The following is a 24,592-nucleotide window of genomic DNA, read 5'->3' on the forward strand; positions in this document are numbered from 1 at the left end:
TGCTGACACAACCAAATATTCCTTTGGACGAAAACAAAAAGGAAATTCAGGAAAGTTTGCACTATGGTATTTACTGAAATGGATGAAGAAACCCAGTTGCAAAAGCTTGTTGTTGTTTTTTTTTTTTTTTCTTTTCTTCTGCGTGTTTTACAGAATGGCTACCTTACCGAGGAACAGTGTCTATTATGACATTTCCCTACCTTAATTATTCAAGATAATTGCTCATACTTTAGGATTCCCGTGGTGAAAAATGAATGAATCTGTATTTCCTAATTAAGCTCATAAAATGTTAATGCTGGAAAGGCTCTTAGAAACCATCCAGGCCAGTAATTTTCACACTGTTTTTGGCAGGAGTGCCTTTTTTTCTCAAATTAAATCTTATATAAACATACTGAATAAATATTTGTTGAATCAAATTTGAAGTGGAAATCCAGTATATAAAACAAGTCATTGGTCAAACAAATAATGAATGATGCGGGGAGGATTTATTGGGTGGGCCTTCACCACCTGCTCCCTCGCCGCACGATCGAGCCCTTGCCCTAGTCAAGATACCTCCAGGGAAACCTTAGAGCTCTCAAGAGCTTAGCTGGAAATGTGGCTGATCTAACCCAGCTTCCTCACTCTACAAGTGGGAATGTGGACCCAAAACATGTAACTGACTAAACAGATTTCCCCAGCTGGTTAATGACAGAGATAACAGCAGAAGCAAGTCACGTGACTACGGTCCTGGGCAAGGAAGTCCTTTCACGCACATTCACTAGCCTTTGCCCTCCTGGCCCTGGGCACCACACTAGGTTCTTTCTGCCCTACTCAGGTAGTTTCCGATGATCCTGGATTCCACTTTTCGTAGATTGAAGCATTAACAGTTCTCTTCCCCGTAGGCAAGGCTATGCTGCCCAGCCCTTCCCAACTTTCTCACTCTACGTTCTTACGTTAGATGGTATGAATGAAATGGGCCTGCAATTGTGCATACACCAAAATTAAAAAGAAAAAAGAAAAAGAAAAAGAAAGAACAGTTCTTAAAATTCGTTTTATGAGTGTTTGTAACATGTACACAGATGGCAAAAGTGCAGATTTACACAAATATGAACATAGTCTTTCTCTAGAAGGGTAGTTTTAAATGATCTAGAAAAAAAATAATAAAAAATGTAGGGTTTTAATTATTAAATGTCAATTAAATCTGTTTATGGCAGGTATCTCTGAAATTGGCAGTGTGCATTTGATTGTTTCAAAGCTAAAAAAGGTTTTTAAATTTCCAGGATATTTTTGTTAGTAAGTAGTTAAATACAGCTCCTTCTTAGGGAAATACACTCCCTCTTCTTTTTTTTAGAATCTTGAAAAATTCCTTTATCCTCCTCTTTGGCCCTGTTTTCTATCTTTTTTTATCCTTCAAATCTATCACTGAGCCCATCAACCTTTGGTGGAGCTGGCATCTGCAGAGGCGAAGCCTCCGCTCTGAGAGAGCTCGGGCTTCCTCGGACAATTGTCTCTGGTGCAGAGTTACTTCTCCTTGAGGCTGAGCTTCTGAGAAGTGCCCCATGCTGCGGACTCCACACCAGGAAGAGCCTGGAGAAGAGCAACTGAACAGAGGACATTCAGTAGACACCAGCTGTTCTCATTCAGCCCAACCGCTGAGGTGGAAAGAGGCCTCAAAGGGCCCTGTGGGCATGAGAGATTAGTTTCGCTCATTTTCAAACATATAGCTGGCTTCTCCTCTTACATAAGTACTTGAATGAGTTAGTTTTAAGCGCTACAAAAGAAGTAGAATACCCTGATACAAACTGTCAATATTCTGGAAGTTTCTGACCTTTTAATTCACCACCTTTTTTAGACCTAGATGAAGATATCTGACTCCACTGTTTTGTATGACTGTTTTTTCTTCCCAAGTTCTTAGACAATGTCCATTTTGTGAAAGAGCAAATAAAGAAATTAAGGACTGGGAGATGGATGAGAGAACAGAATGGCAAATCTTGAGAGTCAAAGAGAATGTGATCATTGCCTTTTTAGAACGAAATTGTGACACATAAGAATGTGGATTTGTTCTTGCAGAAGTAGGTCCAAATGGGGAAAATTACAGACAGAAGTTCAGATTCGGCCCCTCAGCTTTCCACCGGTGGAAGGGGCTACCTACGAAGCAGTGACATTCCTATCGTGCAGAGTTCAAGTGGAAACGCAGGAGGAATATAGAAGTATCACTGAGTGGAAAGACACAGGACCCCTTATGACTTCCCAACTCTAAATCATTATGATTTCCAGAGTACAAGCAAAAGTGACCTACCGACCTAAATTTGATGTCTTTGTTTATTTTTGTTTTTATAGTTGTTTTTTTCTTAGAGCCTTAAGGTTTTCCTGAGCGAAGAATAGGCACTTCTTATTTCAGTTCCACCCAGTCTTATAGAAATAAGAAGAAAACTGCAGTGTAATGACATCTTTATTAACACATCCTCCAGAACACAGCTTCTTTTAGAATGGTCTGTCAACATCTCTCTAATTCTTGTCTTCACATTTCTCCTCTCTCCACAACTAAAGCCATTAGCATGCCAAATCACATTTCAACTCTCCGGGGCCAAACCCATCCTCAGACATAAAATTTGTAAGGGGTTTTCATCACTCAGATATCTCCACTCTAAATCAAATAGGTTTTAGTAAATGGATTTTTTTTTCTGCTTTATTTTCTCCTACCTCGTACACCACTTTCAGTAGCTAGATCCCTTATTCTTTTTTGCATCACTCTGAACTTTTATGAAATTCCCAGACACTCATCATAAAACATAAGACCTAGCAATGTTCAACCAATTGATTTTGTTCTCTTCAAAGAATCAGAATTCTCTCTTTGCCTAGCCCTCCACCTGGGCCCTGATGAATGATTGCACTGCCTTCCACAGGAATATCCACTCGCGTTCCTGAGCCCTCACTGCTAACTACTCCTGTGGGGTGCCAATGGCTGTATTTGTTTCCATACTGTTTGGATAATGCCCTCTGCCTGCCTGGGTGCATCGCCTCTAAAGCACACTATTTGGGCTATTGGCAAATGGACACAGACCATCTATCTGCATTTATTCGAAAAGAATAAATCTAATGATTTCTGGGCTTAAGGTTGGAGAAAACTGGTATAAGTCTCACATGTGACATTTATGAAATGAGTGACTTGGGGAAAAAATGCTTATTTATTTTTTAATTTGTTTCCTTATAAGTTAAATAAGATACTGACTCTAAAGGTAGTTGGTTCAAAAGAAATGAAGCTAAGAGAAAGGATTTTATAAACACAAAAACCTACTGAAATGTAAGATATTTTGATATTTTTAACTTCTATCTCAGTTTTCAGGATCCTTCTTTTCTAGTACAAATCCCTGAAGTTTTGGGATAAATCTCGCACAGTAGCTTTATACCTATACAGCATAGTTTTACAATTAAATTACAAACAACGAATCCAGACTTGAAATCCAATTGTTAAAATTATCATTTTCATTCCCCTATTTAGAGCATTCTTAAATATTTCATGAGTTTTATAATATTAAAAGCTGCTAAGTAGTTCATTTAGTTCTTCTAATTAACACAAAAGGTTCAAAGAGAACTATATCAGTAATCACTGTGGTTAGCAATGTTTTAGATTGTTAAAAACAATCTGTATCCTCCAGGTCCAAGTGGTGAACTTCATGGTTCAGAAAATGCTATCGGGGTCATCATCATCACATATAAAGAGAATTCAGATAACTGGTGGTTAAATTTTCAGGCTCCAGAATCAGACTGTGCAAGTACCAATCCCAGCTCTGCTGATTACTGGCCTCCATGACCTTGGACTGAGTTACTTACTGTTTCTAAGCCTCACTTTTTTCGTCCACAAAATGGGCAGACGAGCATCCCCTGGTCCACATGACTGTTGTGATTATCAAAGACAATAACACATGTGAACTGCCAATTAATGGCTAGAGCTCCATAAATGTTTGCCATTATCACACAAGTTTTGCTGACACTTGAATAATTGTTCTTTTAAATTAAAATGGGAGCAAGTCTTTTCTTATTGGTATCTAAACAATTTAAATATTTCCTTCCACATGAGGTCTTAGTTGGTTTTATTTTTATCCTCTTTTCAAAGCCGGTATAGGTGTCCTAAAAGAGGGCACTAGAGATGCTTATAAAGCTTCCTTTATCACTGACCCTGAAACAGAGGTCTCTATCAAAACCCACAGGACTTTCAGGCACTCATCTCTTATATTAGCTTTTTTCTCTTTTGTGTTACCTTTTTCTTGCCAAAGAGGTTAACGCGTTATAGTTGAGATCATTTAAACTAACTCTGTAGTAGAGAAGGTCATGGCTTTTTTTCAGTGATTCTTACAAGACAATTGGAAGTACAAACAAGGCTCAAGTCTTTACTTTTATTAAGCTGACACTTCAGGGGAATGCTAAATGAACATCAAACCCTGTTCACCTTTCCTGCTTTTCTCATTCCAGAGAGCAACTGACACCTTGCCCTGTCATGATAAGCCCCTCACTAGTTAGCCAAACACTTGGCAAGTGAGAATCAATATTAATGGTGCCAGGTTTAATAATCGGTGTTTGCATTGCTATTAAAGATATTTTAATATTACTATTGGGTGATCCCTGTTCCTTTATCCAAAAGCTAAATTTATTCTAGTGACAAGCCTTAATTTTCTGACATATTTGAGATTTGTGTTCAATGTTAGAAGCCTAGCTGAAACTACAGAATCTATGTTTAGATATAGCAATCCCATACTGTTACTCAGCTTAAACCTTTAATTATATCATTGAAACTACTCTGCTAAGCTATTTCTATCTCCATTCTGTAGATAAGCCCTCTGCATTTTTCTTCTTTAATACAGAAAGAATAATGCAATAACTTTTAAGATCCTATCCGACTTTAATAATATATAATTCTGAGTACATCTTTCTATCCTAACTAGTATTCAGGTATAAACTCTAGAAGGAAAGGGGGAGAGGGGATGAAAAAAATAGAAATTATAATGAATTCAATGCCCCAGAAATGAAAGAGGCACAGGAGACTTATATGAACTATCTAAAAAAGGAGTTTAAAGAGACTAAAAAGATAGGTTTGGCATCATTTGCTTTCTATTATATATCAACAATGAGAAATACAACATCTTAACATATTACTTAAGTTTATAATTTATAGCTTCCTCAATATTTGCCCATGACTATTGTTGGAATGCCTATCATTACCCCTAGTGATTATCACTAAAGCCCTCGAAAAGAAAAAGAACTGTGTGTTAGTTGACGGTATGTGATAAGCTTCCTGGGACTGTATAAACAGGAAATTATATTTCTTCTGCTGTGAATTCTAGAGAAGGAAAATCTCACAGAATGTGGCAGATCTGTGGAGAGAGAAGTCAGCTTAGTCGTTTTTAAGAATTTGCTTCTGACCAGTCTATAGGTAAAATGACCAGCCCAGTAACACTGGGCATTCTGCAAGATAATGTTCTGCTGGCCTCCTTTCCCCTCCTTGTGCTTTGCCCCAACTCGGCTCCTGACCCTCAGCCCTTTCTCAGACTTCCTTGGCATAGCCCCTCCAACCCAATTCATTAAATACTTTATTTCCTAGACTAAATACAGCTCCTTCTTCTCTCGATCAAAAATGAAACACCTCCCTATCTGCTGCATCCCTAGAAACCATAACAGGAAAGCTAAAGAATAGCGGGTCCCAGCTGTAGAAGTAAGACAGCGCTTAGAAGGAGACCCATTGATTTACCTGATATTTCCACAGGAAAAACACATTCAGGTGCAAACTGGATGGCTTGTCTATATAATACCTGTTAGGTAGTTTTTTCAATATCCATGTGATTGACCTTTAAAAACGATTATCTGGCTATTCAGCATTATACTGACATGGCCATAGCGCTGAAATTAAAAGCGAGACTCCAGAGCTGTACTGTCCAATAAGGAGGCCACAGGTGGCTCGTGAGCACCGAAGATGTGGCTAGCCCAAACCAAGGTGTTCCCCAAGTGAAAATGCCACTCAGTTTCAAAGACAGTACAAAAAAGGGAAAACATAGAATGTAAAGTATCTCACGAATATCATTCAGATGTTGAAAAATATTTTTGATATACTTAAAATATATAGTAAAATTAATTTGACTTGTTTCTTTTTTCCTTTTTTACACATGGCTACTAGAAAATGTTTAAGTTAGACACGTGGCTCTCATTACATTTCTATTGAAAAGTACCGTGCTGGAGCGTACTGCCCTGCTCCATGCACGGCTCTGCCACACGCAAGCTGGGCATCTTCAGGCAGGTTAATTAATGCTCTCTTCTGTGAAACGGGAACCACAATCATTCCTGTTCCTTTGTACCTCTGCATCAGCACATCGATGGACGTGAGCCATTTCTTGGAATAGGGCCTGACTTTGAGCAGGCAGCATTCTTCAGCCTAGGCGATCCCCAAAGAGAAAACCAACAGAGTCCCCCTGCCGGCACTCGGTACTCTCAAGGGCTGGAGGAACAAGGAGCGTCCCTCTGGGTCATGCACCACGGCATCCGCCACGACTCTGTCTATACAATGGGGAGTATACGCGCAAAGCATAGTTCTTCCTGAAAATAACTAGATAATAAATGAGGCTACTTATCTTTGTTCTTCATAAAATCTACTTGATATGGCAGAAGGGAGAAAGCCAATAAAACTCGTAGCTGGATATAAACTTATTGTTGAGATAAGACAAATGAGAGATAAATTATCAATACTAGAGAATATACATTAAAAACATAGTAAAGTGTATGGACAATTCTCCGGAAGTGGTGGAATCCATGAGGGCTGAGAAAACCGAAGGTGTATAAAGGAGGTATTTCAAGCAAGAAAAGCAAAATGAGTAACACAAATATGAATCAAGGAGGCATGCTTTCAGGACACACATAGACCAGTTTGGTTGGAGAACTTTCCTGTAGGAAGACACAGGAGGCAAGCCTAAAAACTTAACAGGAAGCAGACTGTAGTAGAAATGGAACACAGCTTCGAGCTAGGGTTCTAGGGAGGCAGGGTGAGAAGCGTACAACAGTAATTTGGGAACATCAATTTGGCAGACTATGCCAAAATACTCTAACTCCTCTGGGACGCTGTATCCTTTGCAAAACAGTGCGGATCTAATTATTTTCACTCTGTATTCTCATATGATACCTTTCCGGCTTTATTAATAATTGGCCCTTCAATACGTAGAAAGCTTCTTGGGATAGGGCTTTGCTTCTGAATATCACACATGAATAATAATTAGAAAAAAAATATACTACTAATTACCATTTACTGTTGAGAAAGACAAGCTAACAGATTTTATATAGAAAGAGTGGTCATATGTCTCTAAGAGGTTATCGGATGCTTCTGAAGTTGCATCAATATGTCCAAATAGAACAAAAAGCATTAGATGGTGGTATAGGTGATATATGATTAACAATATGGAACCTACAATAAGAGAAAGTTTCTCCCTGTGGGCATGATAAGGAAGGTGTAACTGAACGAAGCTACCTGTGCTGCCTATGTGTGCTGTTTAGTCTCCTTTTAACCTTACAGAATAAAAATACAAACATTAATTATCAGAAAAAAAATGCTTTGCTTAAAATGCTACAGACTCGCAATCTCTTTATCCTATAACGGGGTCTGTGTTCTATGTATCTACCATTGGTCTCCTCAGACCCAGATTAGTCCCAAAGAAGGCTGGCAAGTGTACAGCTCAGCACAGGACCCCGACGGGCGATGCATTTGCACGGTGGTTGCTCCGGAACAGAACCTGTGCTCCCGGGATGCCAAAAGCAGGCAGCTTCGCCAACTGCTGGAAAAGGTAGGTGTCCTGTGTCCCCCGTGCATATTTGTATTGAAATCTACCATTCCTTGAAAAGGAAATGTAGGAAGGCAGATAATGATGAGGAGGGTCCAAATTTTTGTCCCCTTTCTCAAATAAACTTTTTCCCTTTCCTTGAAAGCAGTACCCCAAGCTTCCCGTTCTATTCCACTTATGACTTTTTACTTTTCCCAACCCTTCCTTCTTAAAACTGGTTCTCTATCATATATCTTAATATCTAATCTGTGTCTCTTTTTTTTTTTAAAAAAAAAAAAAAAAAGGCAAGCAAGAAGTCTTATTCTGCAGCCAGAAATTTAGCCTCAGCTCTCAGGATCACACTGTACTCCTTGAGCTCATACTTTTGGATCCCATCAGCAATCTTGCACAGAAGTTAAAATAATAGCATGCAATATGCAAGCTATCTGAACAGATAATGAATAATTCTGAGTATTTATCATCATCCTCTAAGTCATTCCTTTGAACATTAAGCTCTTCAATTTCATTCAATAGCATTCTCTCCATATAATTTACTTAAGCCGGATCCGTAACAATCAAATGGAGAATGCCCTTGATTCATTCTCTTTTACAGATAAAAGTCAGCTCATGAAAGGTTATTTATGTTTAGTTTGGGGAGGGAGAAGAAAAACAATAAATGGTTCTCTCAATTATTCTCATTCAGACTTTTAGTTTGTTGGGCTCTGAACACAATAGGACAGCTGGGTTGGCCAAGCCGATAGAAGGATGGAAATGCGTTTGAATTTTAAATACCATCAGGGATAATAACATAAATTAGGTGGTATGCGCTTTTAGAGGACGCCACACTCAACAACTCACTCTGTGCGATATCCTTCCCACGATTGTCCTCACAATGATGGCACTGAATGAGAGCTTTTTATGGAAAATTAAGAGCAGGTAGAAGAATGAAAGTGTCAAATTGATCAATACAGACATTCCTACGTTATGTAATATCAAACCTAGCCACAGCAACTTTCTTCCACTGCCATATATAAAAATAAGTTCCCTCTGTGCACATTATTTGGAAGTCTATTGATGCCGTAAGGTTTTTAAAATATTTTCGTCATGTTTTTGCACAAAGGTTAGTCTGTTTTTCCTCCCCTTCTCCTAGTCCTGTTATCATATATTGTTTTATGATAAGATCCCATCCTTCCTATTCTTTCAATATCTGTCCTCCAGCCAAGAGCAAATGTCATTTCATTCAAGTTAATAAGCCTCTTACCTGTTAGAAATCATGACATGTGAACTATGATTAGTCTTGGGTATTAGGTTCAATTTTGGTTTTCTTTATTTCTATGAAAAAAATATCTCAAATATATAGTTTAATATTGTTTGGTTACTAGGAAAATTAATTACATTGATAAAAAGATTTTACTTTATTTTCCTATTAAAATGTATTTCTCCTCGGATTGCTGTTTATCTGCTCCAATCTTCTATGAAAAAAAATTTTTTGTTGTTCTACATCAGCTGTGGTAAGGAACATTTTCTTAGACACCATAACCTTATTTTGTTACTATTTTTCAGTATAGCATTGCACATACACACCCACACCTAGACTCAGACATTTCCTCAAAAATCAGCTGAAAAAATTCAAATAAAGTCTGAATGTCAGGAAGTGGATAATACCCTCTACGGGTCCAAAGTGAAGTGTATTCCAGAGCTATGATAAAACCAGGAAATAGTAAAGGACACTAAGGCAAAAAAAGTACAACTAGCGAGGTTGGTTGAAAACAATCACTGAAATTTATATAACCACTCCTTGCAACGTGCAATTTGTTTAATATTTTAAAGAAATTTGAGAAAATCACACCTTTGAAAATTCATCAATACCTAAATGACAAAAAAAATATGAGCAAAATCAAGATCTCCGAAGGTTAGATTTATCAAATTTACCATTTGGTAATGTTATGCCAACAGAGGAATAGTAAATTGTGCACACTATTTAGAGTGGCCTGAAGGAGGTAACACTGGCTTGCTGTGCTGACCCAAAGGAAAGACATATGATATAAGCATTCCTTATTCAGATCAAGCTAGTCCCTTGCTGGCTTCTCTATAGTTTCACATATATTCAAGGTACCAGAGGGCAAACAAGAGAATGACCTTTGCATTCACCATTAATCAAAGGATTGGTTTAGTAACAATAGTTAACAACAACAGTTCCCACCTAATGTATTTGTATCTACTCCCTTCAATCCTCGCAGCAGAAGTAGTTTTCTTTCTAACTTTTCATAAAAGGAAACTGGTGCTTTTGAGGTCAACAAGCCTGCCAGCGTCACTCAACTAGTAGACTGAGGAGCTAAACAAATCAGTTTTGCATTTTCTCAGCCCCACGTGAGTGTCACCCATAATGCCATGGGTGGCATCCACATTCATGTAAAGTGATGCTCTGTCAAACAAGGTTAACAGTATTTCTATCACTGAATATTGGAAAAATTACAATTGGTTTCATGATATTTCATGTTTTAATACACCCAAACTAAAATTGTTCACTTAAAGAAAAATATTTGTTAACTATACAGTTTCTCTGCATAGTTAAAGATGTTCACATTGTCTAGGTCAATATTTCCTAAAGCGTGATTTTTGGCACAGGATGCCAGTGACATTGTCACCAATAAAATCATTTTAAGAAACATTGTACATGATACTTCACTCTCGAAGGTTTCTACCACACAGTTTAATACTAAAGTTTCTGAGAAACCCTACGGTAAAGAAATTTCTGTTTATTGTTGTTAACCCCAAGGCTATCTAAACATATTGAACTGTTGGACTTTTCTTTTAAAGTAGCCTCCACTCTTATAAGAGAGAACATCAGAGACGAGCAGGCTAAAAGAAGCACAGCAGATGGGTCTTCTTCCGACAAGTGTAATCACCCTCTGGCATCATCAGTGGGTTTCTGTAGCCAATGAGAAACCAAACAGTCCTAGCTACAGCTAGCAGGAAGAGCAAAAGACAGCCCAGAGCCAGATCCTGTCCAATGAGACAACTCTATCTCTAGCCGTTACCCCAAATCAGCTCTTGTAATTATATGCGATTCTGCAATATAGGTTATAATCGAGACTCAGCAAAAATTTTCTCAGTGCATTTTCCAACAACACAAATAAAGTTGAAATTGAACTTCACAGGGTAAGCCAGAGGTAAAATAAAAAAGAGGCTGTTTTTTAACTTTACCCAGATTATCTCTTGCCCATCATTTTATAATTGTACAGACTCTGGCCCAGTACATCAAATTCCTAGAATATCAGCCATGCCAATGATAGGTGTCTTCAAAGACAAATGCCATATTCAAATGTGTAGATAGTTTTTTTAATGCAAATGGATTTTCTTTATTCACGCCAAACCAAAATGAAGCAGAAAATTATTTTAAAAGCATTACATTTATCCCAGATGCAGTTATCATGCTTTTAAAGTCTCAGTAATTTTGTGCTGCATTAAAGATTTTTTTAAATTAAGCTTTCTGAATGTAGAAGCAGTAGTAAATTAATAAATATTTGGGATCGTATAATGCTATAGCCTAACCAATGAAAGGAGAAGGAAAACTTTCCTTAAAACATTAAAATACTATTTACCCATTACCGCCATTGGAAGCCTAAGATAACTTTACCCAATAGATATTTATTGAGCAATTACTGTGCCTGGTTCTGTGCAAGGCCTTGGGAGTAAAAGATATTAATAAACACGGCTTCCAAAATCATGGAGCTCACAGAAGGAGCCACTTCTCTGCTCCCACCAACACATACATTATACAATTAGTTTTAATATAAGCTAGACTGCAATTAATATGTCCCGAAAAGACAGGTCTCATGAAGGGCAGGACTACAGACCAAGACAGCAAAAAAAAATAATCAGGAAAATGTGACCTTCTCTGACAAGAAAAGTAGAGGAATTGAGGCAAGCCAAGACAGAAGAATCCACTGCCTTTCCTGAAAGTGTCAATTCCGAGGAATATTATCAACAATGGGCTCTTTAGAGATGGCTGGTTCACTGAGCTTTGTGGCTTTAACTGATGACAAAAATTTGTCTCTGAACAAATCATCCATTCTTTAGTTATAAGTCAAATTTTGCAGTGAAAATAACTTTTTACCTATTACATACATACACGTTAATTAAAAATAAATTGAGTAACACATAAAAATACATGAAACAAAGTAAAGCTCACCTGAAATCTCACTACCAGATTTCATGTATTCACTCATGCAGATAAAATATAACTTTATGCAGATATTTATGCATGTTTAACAGGACCTCTTTCTACAATATTTTATTACCTCTTCACACCCACACTTCATCTCCTGCCAGAAAACGAGCGTTAACAACCTAACATGTATTCTTCTAAATCTTCCATACCTTTCTTTATGATTTTTTTGCTTATATACTCCATTTTCTTTTACATGTGTGTGTCCATCTTGTGTGCATGAGAGAAACACAGAGTGAAAGAAGAGCGAGAAAGTGAGGGGGGAATTTGACTTAGAATTAAAAGATAAAATTATATAATAATTTTTATGTTTGTTTTTCTCATTTGCTTTTCTCATGGAAATCCCTCCGTGCTCAGCAGTGCGTCTCAAAATTTAATGGACAAAGAAATCACTTGGGAATCGATAAAATGCAGGTGCTGATTTAGTAGCCTCCCAAGAGTCTGCATTTCTGAGAAGTTCCCAGGTGGATGCCAAAGCTGTTGCTCAATAGACAATACTTTGAGAACCACAGGTGTAAAGAGCTATCTTATTCTTTAAAATAGTTTATTCGCATCCCGTTTCTCAATTCATTCAACAGCTCTCCTCCTATTAGAGGCGTTCTCTTTGTTTTCAGAATTTTGCTGCCACAACAATTAGAGCAGCCTTTCTTTCCTCGTTTCTACATGCTTTATAGGTCACCTATTTCCTACTTCTAAATAGCCTGGGGCTCAATGAACCTAGGGTGGTGCCATCAGCCTAACATGTGTTTACTGCTTCTCTACCAAACACCTGATACAGACGCCAGGTCTCTCCAACAGCGTGCTCTGCCGGGTCGGAGGCGTCCCAGCACCACCCCCACTGGTCTCGGTCAATGCAGTCTCACCCCTGGGAGCACTGGCCGTGCAGCTTGTAGTAACTGTACCGGAGTGAATGCATCCAAATGCATCTGTTGGATACTTCAGTATCATCCACAATTGCTAAGCATCCCAGATCTTGAAGAAGTCAGATTTAGTACTTACAGAAACAATCTGTTTTAACATTTAACAGAGTGGGGCATTATAAGCTTACAGAGCCTTGGAATAAAAATGTTACTTTTCAAAAATTTATTTTTATGACATATTAAATTCTTATTTACATTGACATTTCTAATGCTTGAATGTCCATTTGATTATTTCTCTTGCTGGATTTTTTCAATGTTTAGCATGAAGTACTGTCCTCCCAAAAATATGTCATATAGAAATGCAGTTAAGGATTGGGAATTTCCAGTTCTTTATGCTGATGTCATTTTTTTGCTATTTTAGAAGTGATATGCCTGTAAAAAGACAATAATTTACACACAATGTTCTTGTTTAATAGGTTCAGAACATGTCCCAATCTATTGAAGTCTTAAATTTGAGAACCCAGAGAGATTTCCAATATGTTCTAAAAATGGAAACCCAAATGAAAGGGCTGAAGGCCAAATTTCGGCAGATTGAAGATGATCGGAAGACGCTAATGACCAAGCATTTTCAAGTAGGTCTGACTTCTGCAATCTTATCAATCCAAGTGAGACACTGAGTGCAATGAAGAGCCAGCATGGCACTCAGCTAGAAATAACTGTGTGCTGGCCCATATGTGCAAAGCGAAACTCATGGGGGACGTCAATCATCTCACCACTGAAACTGTCCTTTAGCTGGTACCAAAGTGCATAAGACTTGCCATAAAAAGAGTGTCATCCTTCTAGAGCTAGGTCGAGTTTCTGGATAGATTTATAGGCACTCAATATCTTTAACAAGGGGAAATCTAAAGAAAAACAAATAATAAAATTTATTAAAGTGTTTTTGATGACTTTATGCCCTAATATGAGAACTATAGAAAATATAAATTATTAAAAGAGGTAATAATACCATTATTAACAGCACACAGAAAGAGGGCAGTTTCATAAGTTGATACAAATAAAGTCTTTTTTAGACTTTAAGTTGTATTGGCAATTATTTAGAAATGGTAAAAATGAATGGTCCTTTCAAGCATGCTATGTGGACATTTATTACCTATGTATGACAATGCATAGATTGAAATAAAATCTGACTATGACAATATCATCTGCAAAGACACAGTGCATAGTTTATAAAATACGCTGTGGTTTTAAAAACATAATAGCCTCAGATTTCCTTGCCAATTAGGAAGCAAGGTTCACTGCTGATGCTAAGGGAGTCACTCTGAATTCAAGCTCTTGGTCAAGCATTAGAAGTGCTTTTCACATCTGACTGTGATGGGCAGGGCGCTGGCCAGAGACGTGCAGCAGGATCTCCACACAGCGCATTTTACTATGGCAGAAATTTTTATGGTTTTGTGATTTTCTTCAGTACAGCTTAGGAACCTGAGTAGAGAGGTATACGAAACAGTCTTTCACTGAACCAGTTTTAAAGATTTACCTAAAAGGACAAGAGGGCAAGAACATTGAGGGTACTGACAAGAGGAGAGGCTGAAGTGATGAATCGTGAGGTTTGAGACATAAGCAAAGAGAGGGAGTTAAGAAATTAAAATTAGAAAAATGCCTAGAAGATACAATAAGTTTAAAAATTATTGGAAATAAGAGAATGAGTGACCTGGAAAAATAGAGAATTTATGGGGAAATAGTAAACAGAATAAAATAAGGCCGAGGAGCAAATAAATTAATTTCAAACAATATTTATTGAGCGTTTACCATTCGCGAGGTAGTACTGGACCCTCTGCTGGATATATAATACATAATCTCTGCCCCATGAAAGACAATTAACAAATAGTCAGGTAAAATTGATAGTAAAAGGCATAAACTTTACTTAACAGCAGAAAGGGAAGAGTAATTAATTTTGTTTAATTTTGTGTAGATAAGGTCGGGGAAGGGTTACAGAATTTGGCAATACTCAAGAAAACGATGTTGGACTAGTGTCTCCCTCCCACCAAAAAATATTAAGTCACAGAGGAGATCTAGGAAACCAAAAGGTTTTCAATGTCAATTTCCAATGGCCAGGATTAGGGTAGAGACTGCAGAGCAGCACTGTGAGCTCGATGCCAAGGCCATCGCCATGAGCAGGCCATGGTAAGCTGGCATCTACAGTGCCTAAGGAGCCTTCCCAGAAAGGAAGAGGGACAAGAGAGGAGCCCCGGGTGCCTGGCGCCAAGTGAGACCATCCAAGCTCAGATGGGCAGTGCAGAGCTCTGTGATGCCTAGTGGCAGCTTACGGGTGTCAGGGCTGGCATGGCTGGGGATGCATGTGCATCTATGGGAACTCTCAGGAGAAGACAGGAAACAAGGAAATAATTTGCCTATTCTGTGAGTTTGTCTAGCAGCAGTCAGGCTACCAATTGGAAAATTAAATTTTAAGGCAGTACCATATGACATAATGATTTTTATTTTCTTAGTTCATGTAATCCAAGTAGATACTGAAGTTATACGTCAAAATCAATAGCAACGATGATAATAACACTATTTTTCTGAAGAATTACGCATATTCTACACATAGTTCCAAGCATAGTTTAAATTTATTATATATTAACTAATTTAATCCTCACAACAATGTTATCAGGTAGCCACTATTTTTACCCCCCTTATTCAAATGAGAAAATAAGGCACAATGAAGGTGAACAATTTTCCCACAGCCATAGATCTAATATGTATGTCCAACTCCTGAGTTAAGCCTCTTAATATCAATACCGCATTGCCTCTCTAAGTAGCCTATAGCTCCCTGAATTAAACTTAAAGATCATGGTTGGCCGATAGTCTAGCTACAACCTTTGCTGTAAGAGAAACATAGTACAAAGTGAAATCCTGGACAGGATTAGCAAACACCAATCTGTATACTCCACCTAAGCCTCTTAAGAATTTGGTGTGTATATTGGCTGAACTCCCCACTGTTCTCTGACAAATGTCTAGAGCTTCAAAATTGACTTCCAATAATCGAACTATAAATTTTTGAAAAGATCTAAAAAATATAAATATCTATTTTTTTTAATTCAAGGGGAAAACGCCTCCAAAATTGTGACATTGTATTGTTCTCTTTTCACTCTTCATTGTCACAGTTGCTATAATATGCAGCAAGTGGTACCAACAGAACTAAATCTTCTCATTAAAATCCTAATGAAGCAATTATGTCTTCCTTTAGGGATGCCACAAGATGCTAAGACGAATAAGTTTATTTCAACTGAGCCACCAATAAGAATGAAGCTCTACAATTCTGCATTTTGACTGTAATATATATGAATCCTTCTCATTATTAAGACCTGTCCCCTCCCACTCAACATGGACATATAGATAATTCAAAGAATTTCAAGTGTACAGAGCAAGTAGAAATTTCCCCACATGAAACATAAGTGTATAAATCAGGGCAGCAATGGGAGCTCCTGCTATTTTAATGCGCTTAGAGTAATAACATCTTCTCGATGTAATTTTAAAATGCAATTTTCAGCTCCTTAAATTAGTCAGTGTACAGCATAGTTTCTGACAGCACCTATGGATTATTCTCAAATGATGATAACAATGACAGCTCTTTCCACAAACAAGATGGCCTGCAATACACTCACAATTGAAACAAGCTCATAAAATATTTTCATTGACCACCGCCACCAAGTTAAAGGATAAGAAGAAAAGGTGACACTTCTGGAAACCAAAATTGCAGGTGTGGCTCAGTCCCATGATGCTATGAGAAGGACATTGAGCTGGCAAAATATGTTTCTTATTCTCTAGACAAAAATCAACATTCTAGTTTCAAACAACTGTATAACTGGGCGCAGTTGTTACATAACTAGGAACACCACAACCCCCGAAAGAGTTAATTCACCAAATGGGGAAGCAACTCTGCCTTACATAAAGAGCTCTAAATTATCTAGGATAAGGTAAATGGAGTGTGGGCAATAATTCAACATAGTAAACAGCAACACACATTTCTCTGAGCATAAAGAAGCTTTACTTGATTTACTATATTTGCTGAACTTCTCTTCCAAATGATGCTGTGCTTAGATGGATATTAAGAAGAATGAGGAATACCTGGGCATAATGGAAGGATAGCATGGTGGAAAGCCATAAGAGGAAAATTTGGTTAGGGAAAAAGTGTTCCACGATCCAAAATTTCCCATAAGTACCACTACAGCATGGATAATCAGTAAATGAGTAACTAGGCTTAACTAAACACACATAGGATATTTGACCTATTTCTAATAACTCATAATTAGAACATGGACCCTTCTTTTACTTCCTAACCAAATAACGGATTGCTCACTTTATGAAATGCTACTAGAAAGTGAGATAATACATAAACCCATAATTGCTACCATAGGAAGTTTTTGTAATTATGGTTAAGGATCAATCTGTTTCATAAAAAAAGGCATGTAATGATTTAGAGAGGTTCTTGTATTGCAAAGCTGAGATAAGTAGATTTACTACTAATGATCATGTGGCCACTTACATTCTCATGAAATACCTCATTTCAACCAAAAATCAATAAGGAATTTTGAATCTGTTTTAATAATCTCCTTTAAGTATCATACTAAAAAGAACATAGCTGCTTGATCTGTTTAAATGACTCTCAGGAACAATCGGCTGCTTTTCACAGGAGCTGAAAGAGAAGATGGACGAGCTCCTGCCCTTGATCCCTGTGCTGGAACAGTACAAAACAGATGCCAAGTTAATCACCCAGTTCAAGGAGGAAATCCGGAATCTGTCTGCAGTCCTCACTGGGATTCAGGAGGAAATCGGAGCCTACGATTACGAGGAACTACATCAAAGGGTGCTTAGCTTGGAAACCAGACTTCGTGACTGCATGAAAAAGCTAAGTGAGTAGAACGATTACATTTGTCTAAATTGTGTTTTTAAGTAGTTTCAATGGAAACTGCATTCTTATATTTGCAAATAGTTAGACATGCCTAATTATAGGGAAAACAGTGCCTTCTTTCTAAGTGTAAAGTAAGTGTTCTTTTAATGGTATAAGCGTGTCTGGGTAATGAGTGTTATTTGACTAACAGTTGCCTAATTTTCAGATCACCCTGTTACCACCTAATGGTTTAAAATAAGTAGTCTTGCAAATACAGCCAATTCTATTGGTAACACTAACAGAAATAAGTTTTACCAAAGACAGTATGTTATGGTTAATCACTGCTTGGCCAGGGGAGAGAAGAGGCAATTCTAGTAGTGGAGAAAGTTGGAGCCTGGAAAAGAAGTTGTCCTGGGACAAAATACGAAACAGCAATAATTAAAGCAAACCTAACAACCCATTAGCCACTCTGATCTGCTCAAGAGGTAAAAAGGAGGCACCTACTCAAATAAATATTCACTGCTCTGGAGGGCCACGCGTGTGAGGTGAACATTAGGCTTCGGTTCTTGACTCAACCTGGTCTGAGTTTACAAACTCTTCCATTGCACCAATGTGCTAATTATTCCATTGTGGTCATCATGGAACTAATCTGTAACTTAATGTGAAATGAAGGGTTGTAAACCCATTTAGGAACAGTATTTTAGTTGCTGACATGTGACATGACGGGGAGCTGGGGGCGCTCAATAACCATAGAAAAAGTATTCTCTCAAGGTAAAGTAAACGTTCTGGAATAAGAAATAAAATGGGAAGAGGAGTGATAAATTTTAAAAACATAATTTCTAGTAAAGAAAACTTCAAAGGATAAATCTAAATGTTTAAAATAAAACTTAAATGAGTTCCAGAAGGTTTTAAAAACTAATCTATGCACTCTGTCATTCCTAGCATCTCACAATAACCCAGAGCCACAGACTTTGCATCCTGAGACCAGGCTTCAGCTGGTTTCATTGTGCTGGTCTCATGGACTGGAGAACAAATGGACTCTACTAATGCAAAGACAGGCGATAGGAAGGTCCTATCTAGTAAACACCGTGAACCCGAAAGTGTGCCGGTTATGACTTTGAGGGATTAACATGGAAAAATCTTGGGGTCTGCTCAATTTTAGAAATGACCTTCACTTCTAGCATATGCTCTCTGAGCTGACTTCACTGGAAGTAATGTGCACTGCGGTTAGGTAACTCTGCACTCAGTTCCTCCGTAACCCCATTTGTTTCTCCTAATCCACATGCAACCCGCCACCTGTCATCGCCTCCAATATTGAAAACGACATTTGAGGCAAAGAGGGATAATCTAAGTGGACGCAAATTCATCCTTTCTTCTTAATGTTGAACCAGGGATAATGTTTCTATGGTATCCTTAAGCCTTAGGACTATAATCTGCAATATGTATCAAAGATTCTTTTTATTAATTTTCCCCCACAGACCACAGAGTGTGAAAGAATGTGACTCTAATAAACTGTACTAATTAGTTAATATTTCTTTTGATTCAACTGATCAAAAACATAAAATCTAGCAACCAATACAGATATCAAACATCAATAAAATTAGTCCTCAACTTTCTTATTTAATGAGATGGTTGCTATTTGAGTTCATTGATATGACCTTACATAATATTGAAAATAGTTCCCATAAGTCATAAAGTCTTTCTAGATTACTAGCAACCCTCAGATCCCTGTTTACTTAGGAGAGAGGTCAGTGTCACAATGACTCTAACTCATTTATGCTATTTATCTCAAGGACTGGGTATTTTTCTTCATCACACCATGTTTATGTCAATTAATCAAAACCACTTACTGAGAGTTTCGTGAGCAGAGAAAGTATTTATCAGCTGGACCGCAATTATCAATTACAATGTAGAAAGCATGTCCGGGTAGAGAGAGAGCCCTAACACCATGAAGTGTGAAGCCAAATGGTCCCTGAAAAAGTAAATAAAGAAATGTTCATATTTTCCATTAAAAAAAAATTACTGCAATTCTAAAGAAGGTATCTGATAAGATACATATATATTTTCAAAAGAAAACACAAACATATAATTTTGAGTGTGGCACTAAGTTACAGTTTGATTAACATTTTACTTAGTATTTACATTACTTGGGAATTGGTATAGATTGGACCAAATTATCTCTGTGAACCCTTTTAACTCCACGCCTAGTATTATCTCATAAGTGCGTGCCCGAATATCAAAATATCAGAACACACAGACTCAGAAAATAGAGGTTAATCCACATCAGGACCATTAACAGGAAATGAAAAAAAAACACATAAATAAATGTATCAGGGGTTCAGTGTTCTAAAAGGGTCTAAAATATAGTCGCTATGCTGCTCAGATTGAGAGTGAGGCATTGGATAATTATGGTACCAGCAATATTGCAACAGGAGCAAGAAGGCTCATTTATCAGCGGCCTCTTCACTCTTCACAAAAGCCTTTCAATACACACGACCAATTAGCAGACTGTAAAAATGGATTGGGGAAAGAAAATAAAATTACAACAATGATAAATGCATTTCCAGTCACCTTTTCAGTGGATTAGCTTTTAGGGAAAATGTCACAGTGCATATCACGTGAATTTTAAGATACTAAAAGACAAACTAGCTTCATTGCCTGCAAGGCCTATTACTCTCAAATAGTAAAGAAGGTGCTATAGAAATCACAAGTCATTGAGAGTACTATGGCACCATTCAGCTCATTTCTACTAGAGAATTAAAGAGAAAATAAAAAATAGAAAAAATGCTTCAACAGAAATGCACCCTAATGGCCTGAGTGAGGTACAGTAATGCTCTTTCCTCAGTGCTTAATTTTGTCCTCTGAGAGACTCATTAAAGTCCCCTGTGCTTAATTAAATCAGATTATATCCCTAGATATGCCAAATATAATTCTATGCACGTGAGAATTTAACTGAAAAAGCACGGTTAAAGCTCTAGCCCCCCTCCCTGAGATCAACAACAGATCATAACCAGGCTTTCCAGTTTTCCAGCCCCCTACCCCCTACTGACGCTTGGTAGCTCTATCTTAGGGTAACAGTTTGGTGCCATCTAGTGAAGTATAGGATGTATCTTTCTATTAACACAAACAGTTTTGAAGCTTCGTGTTTAACAAGTTATCAGCAGCATTCGAAACTTGAGGTTATAGTAATGAAACAGGTTATTGTCTTTACCATATTTACACCAAAGTAGTTTTGAAAGGGAATCAAATTGTCTATATGGCAATAGTCATATTTACACATTAGACAAATATTTAGTGAGTCCCTAGTGTGTGCCAGGTATTTGAAGATACAAACTTGAGTAGCAGACAGTCTCCCTCTTCTGTCAAGAAGCTTGCATTTTAGTGGGGACAATAAGCGCAGAAGAAAGTAAATAAAGCAGTGATGACAGCCTACTGTTTGACGAGCACTGGGCCAGCTCTTTCACTTGTGTTCTAATCACTGCAAGAACACCGGGTTAGGCGTTATTGTTGGCAACTTATCAAAAGCGGATTTCTCAGACAGTTTAAATTAATTTCCCAAAGGTACATGTTGGAGACAATAACTTTAAACACAAGTCCTTCTGAGTTCAGAGACTGAGATTTCTCTCCCACACATGACGTCTTTTGTTGGGTATATACAATAATAGAGAAATGCCCTGGACACCTCAGTAAGTATAATTTAGTAAATGTAACTCGACTGCTGTAGAAAGAAAGAAGCCATTTTTGATTCTTCCCTGAACTTATTCGCATGCAATCACCACACCTTCCTTCTCCATCTTTACCAGTCTCTCAAAACCACCTTTTCTGCATCCTCATTTGCACCACCCTGACCCAGAGCATCCTTCATCATCTCCCAGTTGGATTACTCTCCCTGAAGCATTTCCTCTCCACCATGCTAGGTACTTAGAGTAATCTTTAACAAATGCAAATATAATCATAGTATATCTGTATTTAAGTGATTCTTCGTTTAAAATTAAATCCAAATAGGTTTGCCTGGTTTATCCTGATGACAGATTTTGCCTAATTCTCCAGCCTTTTCCTGTCAAATTCTCACCATGAACTCACTTTAAACTTTCGCCATTCTAATATTTCAATTCCTCAATTTGTGTATATGGCTTATCCACCTCCCGGACATTGAACTTCCTCTCCTCTTTCACATAAGACTCTTCCTCCCCACTTCACCCATCCAAATTCTGTTTTTCACGTTACATACCAGATATCAACTTTTCTGCAGACGTTCTCAGATTGTTCCTTAACATGGCTGGACTTCCTTTGCATGGTCTCCTTAAACTGAAAACACCAATTTGCTTTTTTTTTTCATCTTTACCTCTTAGAGACAAGTTTTCCTTGTTTTGACAGGTCACAGATCATCAGTGTCCTATTCCAGCTGAATCTTTACAGACTATTATAAAACATCTGAAACATAAGTAAAAATTAATGTCTATAGTCTTTGAAATCAAATATTTTTAAAGCTTTCTGTTACTCTCAAGAAGTAAATCAGTGTCTGTCAAATACAAAACATCTCTATCTTTTGCAAAACAAAAAATCTTTTGGGAAAGAAAACAACAAAAGCACAGGCCCTTTTCACCTTTGTTTTTGTTGCCATCTGTTCTTTCTTTAATGATAACACAGTATTTCAACCCCAAACACCTGATATTTGGCTCTACTTAGCAATCAAATTAAAAAATACAGAAAATCATTGTGAAAGCTGGAATTAACAGAAAAGTCAAACTGTATGTCTGGGTTCGACAGAAGTGAGATATAACTTGGAAATATAGTAGGGGAAACTTATAAGAATACCCTCAAATTAAATAGAGATCTTCAAATGAGTCATTTATCAAAGACAATTCTACTCTCACTAAAATTCTAGATTGTAACATAAAATGTAATTTCTCTAGTGTCCATGCACTTGATGATGATGGATTCTTCTGGAACCATGAGACACTTGTTAATTCAGCACATTTTTAGGTAATGATATATTTCACTATAAATTGACTTATCTTTTTAATGTCCTAGATTACAACTAAATTATAAGTCTTTTAAGGATATAAAACCTGTGTTTTCAGAGGCAAGCATAAACTGCCAAATTATTTGGGATTTCACAATACAATTAATTTTGCTTCATTCAATGTGGGTGTTAAATAGGCTTCTCCTTAAAGACATGTTCATAAATATAAGCTTTATCACAGAAAAGGTTGAGGTAGTTTTTAATATAAATTAAGGGTAAAGTTGTTTATCACAACTATTTATGAAAAACGGAGGTATTTAGGCACATGTTATTCTTGACCCCATTTACCAACCACTCACTGAAAACTCATTCCAGCACCCTATCCAATGTGACATCTATTATGGATGTCCTTATCAACACCTTTCCTTCAGCACTACAGTTGACACGCAAACAAAAGGTTAAATAATAGAAACAGTTTTACGATCAAATGTATGGTAGAGATAAACCTATTTTAAGTAGCTTTAATAGACTTTAAAGACCAAATTATATCTATTGCTTGCTATGTGAGTTCTCTAATGGCCGTAAGTAAAAGGAAATAACATTCTGTCATAAAGATAATTACTACTCCATTTAATTTCCTTATATGGGTATGGCCTTAAGATTCAAATCCAGACACGGTTCGTCCAGGACATTACAAAGTACAATAAAATATTCAAGAAATAAACAAAAGAGAAGACAGATGTTTTTTATGCTTCATTGATCCAAACAACTGATCTTCCTGCTGAATTCCAAATGACATCTTTTTTCCTGAGCTACAAATTGAAAAATGTGGATTGTAACTGATCTTATAAAATTGAATGTCTAAAGCATCAGACAAGTAAAATGGCCACATTTCTCAACTACCTATTCAGTATATTTTGAGCATGCAAAACTATACACATGCACCATATTATAAAATGCTAATATTTTCATGTGTCTCACTGGAGACAGAAGAGCATGGCAGGAGAAAGTCAGTGAAGCAAAACTCTTAACTTCTTTTTTGCCATCTACTTTTACAGAAACATTTGTCTTCCAGGCATTTGGGGAAATTATCCTTTCTGTCTGGCTTCATTTGTCCTCCTGAAAAGTGAGAGTGAAGTCAGAAAGATAATTATTTGAACAAAAGCTAGTTTCCGGAAGCAAGAAATAGAAATGACTTTTATTATTTTATTTTGTTATTTTTACAATTTCTACACTCCATCGGAATCTGGGAATACCTGTGTTTATTTAATACAAAGATCCTCAAAAGTGAAACTAGAAAAGTAGCCAGTTTTTATAAATTTCTGAAACTTTAATTTTACTAATTTCATTTGACAAAATGGATTTTAGCTTAGGGATCTGATAAGAGAAACTTCTACTGGGACAAAATCAACATTAAGAGCCATTTCTGTTTTTACCTTTCTGAGAGTAAGGGCAGGTCATGATGATGACCATGATCATATCATCCTGATGTGTGTTTTTGTTTTACCACACCACAAGTACCACCTTCTCCCCATCAGCATATACAAGTATGTTGATCCCTTACCTATTAATGTTCTCTTAATAAGAACAACAAGGTATCAAGCTTCAGAACATCTATCTTATAGATGAGGACGCCATCTCAGAGAATAAGGGCACTATCCAATATAATACGATGATTTAATGCTGTGGCTTAGATTAGAAACCAGTTCTCTTAAAACCCACCTCAGCATTCTAACCAAGATGGAATATACTACATAAAGAATATTTCCTAGGAAATTCCCTGGGAAATTGTGGAATTAAGAACAGCGAGACAAGATAATCATATAAAAAAAACAGAAACATGCTTACTCGTGGCTACTAAATAGATTAAAT

The 24,592-nt window shown here is 37.1% G+C and overlaps 1 protein-coding gene across 2 annotated transcripts in view; it reads left to right on the forward strand.

Moving 5' to 3' along the window:
- OLFM3 (olfactomedin 3) overlaps positions 1-24,592 on the forward strand; it is a 167,917-nt gene that overhangs the window by 131,919 nt on the left and 11,406 nt on the right. For both annotated transcript variants that reach the window (XM_016133550.2, XM_016133549.2), the window contains exons 2-4: positions 7,653-7,799; positions 13,343-13,498; positions 17,557-17,776. In XM_016133550.2, the coding sequence (XP_015989036.1) occupies positions 7,653-7,799; positions 13,343-13,498; positions 17,557-17,776 (523 nt within the window). The remainder of the gene's footprint in view (positions 1-7,652; positions 7,800-13,342; positions 13,499-17,556; positions 17,777-24,592) is intronic.

This window comes from Rousettus aegyptiacus, unplaced genomic scaffold (assembly GCF_014176215.1).
Source record: "Rousettus aegyptiacus isolate mRouAeg1 unplaced genomic scaffold, mRouAeg1.p scaffold_m13_p_17, whole genome shotgun sequence".
Lineage (NCBI taxonomy): Eukaryota > Metazoa > Chordata > Mammalia > Chiroptera > Pteropodidae > Rousettus > Rousettus aegyptiacus.